This window comes from Siniperca chuatsi, linkage group LG14 (genome assembly GCF_020085105.1).
Source record: "Siniperca chuatsi isolate FFG_IHB_CAS linkage group LG14, ASM2008510v1, whole genome shotgun sequence".
In the NCBI taxonomy this organism is placed as follows: domain Eukaryota; kingdom Metazoa; phylum Chordata; class Actinopteri; order Centrarchiformes; family Sinipercidae; genus Siniperca; species Siniperca chuatsi.
Genome location: NC_058055.1, coordinates 28,414,399 through 28,426,106, shown reverse-complemented (window position 1 = coordinate 28,426,106; position 11,708 = coordinate 28,414,399). Strand labels below are relative to the sequence as shown.

Here is an 11,708-nt window from a genome sequence, read left to right as displayed (position 1 = left end):
TTCAGTAACAAGCCATGCTCGGTTTACTAGGAACTGCAGTGCATAGACAAAGTAGGAGGAGTCATAGCATCGACTACGGAGGCCGGAGTGACACTTGTCAAACATTGTCAAAGTAACAATACACAACAGGAATCATTATTTTATTTTTCATGAAAGTGTGCATGTTCATTTTGAACTTAGAAAGAGTGAAAATCAAATGTAAAAAACAATGATACAAAAGTTCTAATCTCAATGACACAATAAACACTGTATTTTTAAGTTTGTGTTTATTTATTACTATGAGGGACTCTGACACACAATTAGCAGCTTATTTAAATCTTCTGTATATTCGCCTTCTCACTTTCAGTTAGGTGAAGCATTTTCTTTTGCTCAGTCTATCAGGAACGTAGAGAGGAAATGCTGGCAGATACACATGCGTGATCTAGCAGTTGGCCATGCTTTCCCACTCAACCTTTATGTGAGATGTGGTGAGTGGTAATTTCCCCTGGCCTCTGCCAGTTCAAAGGCAGTAAAGTGATGTATTCATCCTAACAGGTTGATTGTGATGGAAATAAGCTCTAGAGAGTTTTGTGTTGTAGTTGACAATATGAATGCTTGTTTTTTGTTGTTGTTTTTTTTTCTCAATTGTATTTAATGTAAACTGAAATGTAAATCTGTTTGTTGCAGCAAATAAGCTTGAATTTCTTTAATGAAATGATTCTGATTCTGATTCTGATGAAATGCTCTCATGCCATATTGAATTATTAAAATTTTAATAAATTCAGATTGATTCCCACACACAGTGATATATATCTATTCAGAGAGATGAATGCAGCCTCAGTGACTTCCAGTGAATTTCAAGCAACACTGACATTTGTTGTTTTTATAAATGAACAATGTTGTTTTCAAAATTATGAAACTGTGTTTTCAGTTTCTTTCTTGCTCAATCAATCACTACAGTCAGATATGGTGAATTATGAAGGCCTCCCTGAAAACCTGACAAAGCTTGACCTCTCACCCTTGGCTGGGACGACTGAGCGTTTCAGTTGACAGCATAGATGGTACATAAGGACGGGTCTGATGGTCTGGTCTCTGAGACCATAGATGAGAGCACTCAAACATCTGGGGAGGAGGTAAACACACACATAAAAAACAATCTGGATGCGCACAAGTACTACCCTCGATGCAATTTCTGAGATAGCTATGAGCAATGGGCTATTCATAGTTGAGGAGAGACTGAGGCCCAGCTGCACCAGATGCAGCAGCAGAGTGTTACGAGCCTTCCGGGCTGAAGCTTTGTCTGTGGAGGCCGACCTGGCTGCTATCATCACACCAACATAGGAAGAAGTGACTGCCACACCAGCTGATGCAAACAGAAAACAAGTATAGGCTTTGTCATAATGCTCAGATATTGGAACAAGAAACATGGCTATGTCAGAGCAAAAATCTTTCATCTGCAGGCTCTGCAAGTCTTGAAATGGAAATATTAATAGCAAAAGAACTCGAATGAGGACATTTAGTGAACTAAAAGCCCAAACCACAATGATGGCCACCCCTGTGTTTCTGATGGTGACGATGGTAGCGTGCCTCAGTGGGTAGCACACAGCGACATATCTCTCCATAGACATCACCACCAGTGTGAGAGGGGAGACTTCACTTGTGAGTTTGGAGAGCATGATGAGAGCACCACACACAGGATACGTCATCCTTATTCTACAAGCAGATAGTAGGTACATTAACTGACTCTGGGCCAACAGTACAGTGTCTGCAAAAAGAAGGTTGTACAGAAGAATGTAACGGGAGGTCTCACAAAACACTGGTTTACTCCTCAAGGTGAATAACAGGGTCCCATTAATGAAGAGAAACACACAGCATGGCATTGTAGTCAGAGTGGAAACTAACACTCTTTCCAGTAACCCCACATACTGCTGTCCAACAGTGATGTTGGTCTTAGACTGATTTGTATCTGACATCTTAGAGCAACACTTAAGACATGAAAAAAAATCTTGTTGATGTAATTGAATAAAATCACAATGAATCCTGTCCAGTTTGTATTCCTAAAACATGGAACAGTCCTCTTTAGAGCAAAACCCAGAATCATCCACATACATCTTTTTTTGTATAGAAAGTTAGCAGGATAGATGTTATGCTCGTTAATGTGCAGGCAGAGCTGTTCTGCAAGGTTTCCCAAACCTCACATATTGTTTATGATCTCTGTCGACACACCAGGTTCATATGACACCATCACGTGTCAGCAGATCAGTAATGGAAGAGAACAGCCTCTTCCCAACTTTGACCAATGAGGAAGCTGGTATTACTTATTTTTGTTTCCTCGCTGTTTCCATCTTGTCAGCCCACTTTCTGGAGATGAAGAGAGGAAGTCCAAATATCTGCAAACCTTCCTGCCACAACAGATCCACAATGACACTCCTCTCTTCAACCATACTATTTAAAACACTATAGGAAACTTAAAGGACCTGTTGCCGATTGTCTATGAGCCATATCGGCCGATACACAGCCGATACAGATAATTTTTTGTTTTGTTATAGCAGCTGGTATAGCAGTATTAAAAATTTAAGTACTGGAATACCTTGAAAATAGCCCCTTGCCCTTGTGCTTAAAAAGTCCTTGAAATTTAAATGAACCACATAATGCATAAAGTTTTGTTCATCAAGTCATTATAATCAAATTGCTCAGAATCAGAAATTGATCAGCTTTTTCATTTTTCAAACTCTGAAGCATCACTGGCTCTCCCTCTCCTTTCTTCCTTGCCTTGATGAGTCTGTTACGAACACTAAATATGCCAGGGAAGTGTAGATTTAATCCAACATGGCTGGAAATTGATTTTTATATCGACTGCCTTTTGACTGCTCTGTTTTATACCGACTGCTGATAACGATCGACCTGGACATCCCTAGTAAGCGACGTTCACTGCCACAAAATGTCACACTAGAGCAGCAGCATCTCAGACCAAAACAAATGGGTGCAACGTGTTTGTTCCTTCCACACACCTGGTTACTCTTTGTTTTTGCAATAAACCGAAACTAACCACTTCAACTCTGTGTCAGTCATGCTTTTGGGTCCAGAATCTGTGTAACATAACAAACACTGGTTATAAAGAAATCCTTAATTCACAAAGTTAGATGAGAAAAGAAACAGCCGTTATATCGCTCTCCTCACAGCCGGTGGGCCGGACCGTCTACCAAAAGAAAGTACAGAGAGGCTGCGATGACAACACGGCATTACTCCTCTATATCTTTACATAGCAAATAGTTGTCTGCTGCTACATTAATGTTCAGAATCTCATATATAGAACCTTTAACACAATGTTTCAGAAAATCATTAAAAGAAAGTTGTGATACAGGCCATTATAAGCCCACTTTGCGGTCAGGAGCAAAAAAATACAATTATTTGGAGCATCCATTCTACAGTCATTTTAGGTCATGTTTTAGTGCAAAAATGCTAATTTCTACAGTACAACTTCTTTTCATCACTCTCCCCAGTCAGAGGCCGGGTGAAAAATTGGCCGGCATGCCTGACGCCAATTACTCATCAGTCTCCATAGCATACCAGGCGCTACCACACTACCAGCGCCAGATCGTCTCCGTACACTTGTACGATATCTACATAAAGGCTCCTACCTCAACCAAGTTAAGTAATTGCTGCTTCTGCCTCAGAGCTACACCGGTGATCTCAGCCACAGTCTCCTCCCGGATCACTACAAGCCTGTTTGCCTGTCCCATCTGCCACGCTACACCAACCTACTGCCTCTTCGGTTCTGTCGGCTACACCTATTGAACCAACTGCCTCTCGGGCCAAGCCGGCTCCACTCCACGGATCTGCTGCCTGACCAGTTCTACAACATCGCTCTACGCAAGCCAGGCCAGAACACACTTCCCCAGTCTTTGTTCCTGGATCTTTGCAGCCCCTTCCAGAACCGGGCCTACCACGTCCTCTGGGGATACAGAAGGTTATGCCAGGTCTACCACTCTGAAGAAGTGCAATCCTCAGTAATTGCTTGCAATTAAAATAAAGAGACTGTGACTTTACCGCCATACCATTTTGTTGTGTTCTGCATTTTTGGGTTCTGTTGCCCAGAACGATCTGGCCAACATGGACCCAGCAGACACCAACCCAGAAGTAGTGCCATTCCATCAGGCGCTAATTAGCCAAGGGATTCTTCTTGGACAACATGAGCAGATTCTCCAGGCTCTCTCCGACAGCAACCAGGCCATGGTCACCCAGATCACGCAACTAACTCACCAAGTTTCCAGATTAACCACCCAGCTCTAGTCTACGGTACTGATGGCGCCATCTCCGCAGACTACTCCTGCTAATCCGCTGTCGACACCACCACCACTCCGGGATTCCTACACTTCCGACCCGGACCCCTTCACCGGAGATGTCACCAGATGTCGGGGTTTCCTGCTGCAATGCTCTCTGGTCTTCTGCCAGTCTGCCCGTCATGTTTTCTTCTGACCAGTCCAAGGTAAATTACATCGAGGTATTACTAAGGGGAAGAGCAAATGAAGGATGAGCAGGCAGCTCGGGATGAATCCACCGGCCTGGACACTATGGTTTCGCTATGCATTAGAATGGACAAGGAGTCAGGAGTGCACCAGCCGTCCCCTCACCCATCCTTCATGCAACACGGCTCCCCCTACGCACACAAGACCTAGGAGCCAAATCCTGACCAAGGGGCCACGCTCGCAGCCTTTGGCCACCTCTGAAACAGAACCAATACAACTAGGTTGAGCCCATATTACGCCAGCTGAGCACCTTCGCAGACGAGCAGCTGGGGAGTGCCTGTACTATGGCCACAGGGGCCACTTTCTGGTTGCGTGTCCTGTGAGGCCAAAAGAGTAGGCTCACCAGTCGCATTGGGGGTTCTGGTGAGCCAAGACAACCCCCGTAACCCGGGGCCGCCTAGACTACAAATCCCGGCCACCCTCTACCACCAATGGGTGTCGTTCCCCCTGTCAGCCCTCGTCGACTCCGGAGCAGAGGGAAATTTTTTGGACACGAAGTTGGCTCGACAGGCTGGTCCCCTCACAGAGACTCTAAGTTTTCCACAAAGGTTGAGGCTTTGGATGGCAGACCCCTAGCCCAAGTGACCCGTTGCACTGTCCCTGTGTCCTTAGTGCTATCTGGTAATCATCGGGAGAAGATCCAGTTCCAACTCATCTCGTCTCCCAACACACCACTAGTTCTGGGCTTCCCCTGGCTACATCAACACAATCCGCACATGGACTGGACTAATGGGAGAATTGTGAGTTGGACCTCCTACTGTCTCTCCACCTGCTTGCAATCCGCTCGGCTCAAAAATAAATACCCACTGCCACTCATTAACTTCGCTCCTCGTCCCCAGTCATCCTTGGTCTCACATAGCACTGGACTTCATTACCGGATTTCCCCCCTCTCAAGGTAACACCACCATCCTCACCATTGTAGACCGGTTTTCCAAAGCAGTTCCTTTTGTGGAATTACCCAAACTTCCCTCAGCTCAAGAAATGGCAGATCTCCTGGTCCAACAGGTTTTCCGTCTCCATGGCATTCTGCTCAACATAGTCTCCAACCAGGGTCCCCAGTTCATCTCAGGTTTGGAAGGCATTCTGCCTAGCCCTGGGAGCAACTATCAGCCTCTTCTCCGGGTTCCATCCCCAGTCCAACAGCCAGACTGAGAGGGCTAACCAGGACCTCGAAGCAGCCCTTCGTTGTGTGGCAGCCACCAACCCTTCCTCCTGGAGCTCTCAACTTCCCTGGGTCGAGTATGCACACAACTCACATACCAGTGCTGCTTCTGGTCTCTCTCCTTTCGAGTCATCTTTAGGGTACCAGCCTCCTCTATGTCCAGCCCAAGAGAGTGAGCTTGCGGTTCCTTCAGTACAACACCACCTCCGCCATTGCCGTAAGATATGGAGGGAGACCCGAGCAGCACTTCTCCAGTTAGCGGGCAAGAACCGCCAGCTCGCCGATCAACACCAGATTCCAGCACCAGGCACCAAGGCACAAGGGAGCCTTCCTCGCCTGCCAACAAATCACCTACTGGCCACAGCTCATGACCAAAGTTTAATGGCAAATAGGTTTTCACATACAAGGAATTTTTTAGTGCGTAACAGTCACAATAAATATAGTAGGAGAAAAGAAAAAGTAAGTCAAGAATCATAAATATAAAATCGCATTATTTTATTTAATAGTAATGTTCAATATTTACTGTTATATATCTGTTTTAAAATTAAAAGAGTTGTACAGTGTTTAAAACAAAGAGGATGGAATGTGCAAGGCCATGGAGAAGCTATCTAATGTTAGCTAGCTAAGATGCTATGAAGTAATATATATTACTATGTAAAGTATACCTAACTATGAATCTGTGCACCATGTTGGTAAACAGGGAGAATTAACAGACAGAGGAGATGAGATGTTCCTCTTTGTTGCTGCCCAACTTTAGACTCAGAAGACACAATAATTTTTGTATTAAAATCTTGTCAAGTGTCGCTTGAAATAGGTAAGCCAAAATTTGTTTTCACAGAGGTACACGTCATCCCCTCTCCATGAAGATTCCTGATAAACACCCACGGGAACCATTAATCATGTCAATATTTACTGAAAACATTCATGAGTCTTCTTTTCCTTTCGGCTGTTCCCTTTCAGGGGTCGCCACAGCGAATCATGTTGCCACGGCGAATCATGTGCCTCCATCTAACGAAGGTTTGAATATTTAATGTGTCTAAATGAGTTATCAGGAGATTAGGTCAGATGGGAGGGATTTCTCTTTGTGACACCTCAGAGTGTTTTCAGCAGCTGAAAAACAACATTGCCACAACAACATTTACACTCAAGATTTAGCAAAAGGCACCTTTCAATTACGGAAACGCCCCAAATGAACAGAGACTCTAAACTTGAAAATACGTATTAACTATTGACACCTTAATTTTCGGTGGGAAGAAACATATTAACTTTGTATTTCAAGACAGAATTCAAAGGATTTTTCAGTTTATTAAAGTACAGAGCTTTCTTGAAGCCAGTATCTGTTGGCCATTAGCATCTGCAGCTTAAGACATTTCGGCTGGAGTTTCAACACTCAGCTGTAATTAGGAAGCTGTTAGCTGTAGATATTCTGTGAGAAGATTACAGTTACTAGGGCAGGAGTCAATGTTTAGCTGAGAATCAATTTATTTTTTTTCATGAAAGTGTGCATATACCAATGTTCATTTTGAACTTAGAAAGAATGAAAATCAAATATAAAAAAACAATGATACAAAAGTTCTAATCTCAATGACACAATAAACACTGTATTTTTAAGTTTCATGTTTATTAATTACTATGAGGGACTCTGACACACAATTAGCAGCTTATTTAAATCTTCTGTATATTCGCCTTCTCACTTTCAGTTAGGTGAAGCATTTTCTTTTGCTCAGTCTATCAGGAACGTAGAGAGGAAATGCTGGCAGATACACATGCGTGATCTAGCAGTTGGTCATGCTTTCCCACTCAACCTTTATGTGGTATGTGGTATTTTCCCCTTGTCTCTGCCAGTTCAAAGGCAGTAAAGTGATGTGTTCATCCTAACAGGTTGATCATGATGGAAATAAGCGCTAGAGAGTTTTGTGTTGTCTTTGACAATATGAATGCTTGTTTTTTGTTTGTTTTTTTCTCAATTGTATTTAATGTAAACTGAAGTGTAAATCTGTTTGTTGCAGCAAATAAGCTTGAATTTCTTTAATGAAATGATTCTGATTCTGATTCTGATGAAATGCTCTCATGCCATATTGAATTATTAAAATGTTTATAAATTCAGATTGATTCCCACACACAGTGATATATATCTATTCAGAGAGATGAATGCAGCCTCAGTGACTTCCAGTGAATTTCAAGCAACACTGACATTTGTTGTTTTTATAAATAATAAATAATGTTGTTCTCAAAATTATGAAACTGTGTTTTCAATTTCTTTCTTGCTCAATCACTACAGTCAGATATGGTGAATTATGAAGGCCTCCCTGAAAACTTGACAAAGCTTGACCTCTCAGCCTTGGCTGGGATGACTGAGCGTTTCAGTTGACAGCATAGATGGTACATAAGGACGGGTCTGATGGTCTGGTCTCTGAGACCATAGATGAGAGCACTCAAACATCTGGGGAGGAGGAAAACACACACATAAAAAACAATCTGGATGCGCACAAGTACTACCCTCGATGCAATTTCTGAGATAGCTGTGAGCAATGGGCTATTCATAGTTGAGGAGAGACTGAGGCCCAGCTGCACCAGATGCAGCAGCAGTGTGTTACGAGCCTTACGGGCTGAAGCTTTGTCTGTGGAGGCCGACCTGGCTGCTATCATCACACCAATATAGGAAGAAGTGACTGCCACGCCAGCTGATACAAACAGAAAACAAGTATAGGCTTTGTCATAATGCTCAGATATTGGAACAAGAAACATGGCTATGTCAGAGCAAAGATCTTTCATCTGCAGGCTCTGCAAGTCTTGAAATGAAAATATTAATAGCAAAATAACTCGAATGAGGACATTTAGTGAACTAAAAGCCCAGACCACAATGATGGCCACTGCTGTGTTTCTGATGGTGACGATGGTAGCATGCCTCAGTGGGTAGCACACAGCGACATATCTCTCCATAGACATCACCACCAGTGTGAGAGGGGAGATCACAGTTGTGAGTTTGGAGAGCATGGTGAGAGCACCACACACAGGATACGTCACCCTTATTCTACAAGCAGATAGTAGGTACATTAACTGGCTCTGTGCCAACAGTAGAGTGTCTGCAAAAAGAAGGTTGTACAAAAGAATGTAACGGGAGGTCTCACAAAACACTGGTTTACTCCTCAAGGTGAATAACAGGGTCCCATTAATGAAGAGAAACACACAGCATGGCATTGTAGTCAGAGTGGAAAATAACACTCTTTCCAGTAACCCCACATACTGCTGTCCAACAGTGATGTTGGTCTTAGACTGATTTGTAGCTGACATCTTAGAGCAACACAGTAAGACATGAAAAAAATCTTGTTGATGTAATTGGATAAAATCACACTGAATCCTGTCCAGTTTGTATTCCTAAAACAGTGAACAGTCCTCTTTAGAGCAAAACCCAGAATCATCCACATACATCTTTTTTGTATAGAAAGTTAGCAGGATAGATGCCATGCTCGTTAATGTGCAGGCAGAGCTGTTCTGCAGGGTTTCCCAAACCTCACATATTGTTTATGATCTCTGTCGACACACCAAGTTCATGTGACACCATCACGTGTCAGCAGATCAGTAATGGAAGAGAACGGCCTCTTCCCAACTTTGAGGACCAATGAGGAAGCTGGTATTACTTATTTTTGTTTCCTCGCTGTTTCCATCTTGTCAGCCCACTTTCTGGAGATGAAGAGAGGAAGTCCAAATATCTGTGCAAACCTTCCTGCCACAACAGATCCACAATGACACTCCTCTCTTCAACCATACTATTTAAACCACTATAGGAAACTTAAAGGACCTGTTGCTGATCATCTATGAGCCATTTCGGCTGATACAGATAATTTTTTGTTTTGTTATAGCAGCTGGTATAGCAGTATTAAAAATTGAAGTACTGGAATACCTTGAAAATAGCCCCTTGCCCTTGTGCTTAAAAAGTCTTTGAAATTTAAATGAACCACATAATGCTGTCTTATATTTTGACCAAAGTTTTCTTCATCAAGTCATTATAATCAAATTGCTCAGAATCAGAAATTGATCAGCTTTTTCATTTTTCAAATTCTGAAGCATCACTGGCTCTCCCTCTCCTTTCTTCCTTGCCTTGATGAGTCTGTTACGAACACTAAATATGCCAGGGAAGTGTAGATTTAATCCAACATGGCTGGAAATTGATTTTTATATCGACTGCCTTTTGACTGCTCTGTTTTATACCGACTGCTGATAACGATCGACCTGGACATCCCTAGTAAGCGACGTTCACTGCCACAAAATGTCACACTAGAGCAGCAGCATCTCAGACCAAAACAAATGGGTGCAACGTGTTTGTTCCTTCCACACACTCTTACTCTTTGTTTTTGCAATAAACTGAAACTAACCACTTCAACTCTGTGTCAGTCATGCTTTTGGGTCCAGAATCTGTGTACCATAACAAACACTGGTTATAAAGAAATCCTTAATTCACAAAGTTAGATGAGAAAAGAAACAGCCGTTATATCGCTCTCCTCACAGCCGGCGGGCCGGACCGGCTACCAAAAGAAAGTACAGAGAGGCTGCGATGACAACACGCCATTACTCCTCTATATCTTTACATAGCAAATAGTTGTCTGCTGCTACATTAATGTTCAGAATCTCATATATAGAACCTTTAACACAATGTTTCAGAAAATCATTAAAAGAAAGTTGTGATACAGGCCATTATAAGCCCACTTTGCGGTCAGGAGCAAAAAAATACAATTATTTGGAGCATCCATTCTACAGTCATTTTAGGTCATGTTTTAGTGCAAAAATGCTAATTTCTACAGTACAACTTCTTTTCATCACTCTCCCCAGCTACATCCTTCAGCACTTCCTGGGGAATCACAAGACCTTCCCAGGCCATGTGGGATATATAATCCCCTCAGCAAATTTCTGACCTGCACCGCATTTCCTCTGAGTTGGAGATGCCAGGAATACCTCCACAGGGTGGAATCCAGGAGGCATGCAAATCACATGCTGAACCACCTCAAGTGGCTCCTTTCTACACAAAGGAGCGGTGGTTCTACTCAGAAGCCCTTCCAGATGTCTGAGCTCCTCACCCTGTGAAGGAAACTCATGTCAGCCGCTTGTATTTGTGATCTGTCGTTCAGTCACTACCACAGCCAGTAGGCGACTTGAGGGGGGATGATATGTTAGCAAAATGACCAAAACCCGTCCCCTTGTTAACCTGCTCAAAAAATGCTCTGCTTTGTCTCGTAGTGCATTGCCACGGTCTCGTAACATGAGACATAGCCTACTGGTTTTAAACTGTTTGTGGGAAGATTGAACATGTAAGAGTCTGTCCATTCCTGATTAAAAGCTCTGTTTCCACTGATCTCTACTCTTCCTGTGTAGCCTACCTCACAATATACATGTCAGAGGCCGGGTCAAAAATTGGCCGGCATGCCTGACGCCAATTACTCATCAGTCTCCACAGCATAAATACCAGGCGCTACCACACTACCAGCCCCAGATCGTCTCCGTACACTTGTACGATATCTACATAAAGGCTCCTACCTCAACCAAGTTAAGTAATTGCTGCTTCTGCCTCAGAGCTACACCGGTGATCTCAGCCACAGTCTCCTCCCCAATCACTACAAGCCTGTTTGCCTGTCCCATCTGCCACGCTACTCCAACCTACTGCCTCTTCGGTTCTTCGCTACACCTAATGAACCAACTGCCTCTCGGGCCAAGCCGGCTCCACTCCACGGATCTGCTGCCTGACCAGTTCTACAACATCGCTCTACGCAAGCCAGGCCAGAACACACTTCCCCAGTCTTTGTTCCTGGATCTTTGCAGCCCCTTCCAGAACCGGGCCTACCACGTCCTCTGGGGATACAGAAGGTTATGCCAGGTCTACCACTCTGAAGAAGTGCAATCCCCAGTAATTGCTTGCAGTTAAAATAAAGAGACTGTGACTTTACTGCCATACCATTTTGTTGTGTTCTGCATTTTTGGGTTCTGTTGGCCAGAATGATCTGGCCAACATGGACCCAGCAGACACCAACCCAGAAGTAGCGCCA

The 11,708-nt window shown here is 43.4% G+C and overlaps 2 protein-coding genes across 2 annotated transcripts; both read right to left on the bottom strand.

The window, feature by feature from the left end:
- On the bottom strand, positions 1-2,188 carry LOC122887774 (odorant receptor 131-2-like). Its single transcript, XM_044221278.1, has one exon. It carries the CDS (start codon positions 1,950-1,952, stop codon positions 954-956), a length of 999 nt encoding a protein of 332 aa, XP_044077213.1. The 5' UTR covers positions 1,953-2,188; the 3' UTR covers positions 1-953.
- A 5,082-nt stretch (positions 2,189-7,270) lies between these two features.
- LOC122887773 (odorant receptor 131-2-like) lies at positions 7,271-9,123 on the bottom strand. The gene has a single exon (XM_044221277.1). It carries the CDS (start codon positions 8,962-8,964, stop codon positions 7,966-7,968), a length of 999 nt encoding a protein of 332 aa, XP_044077212.1. The 5' UTR covers positions 8,965-9,123; the 3' UTR covers positions 7,271-7,965.
- Between the last annotated feature and the right edge of the window lie 2,585 nt (positions 9,124-11,708).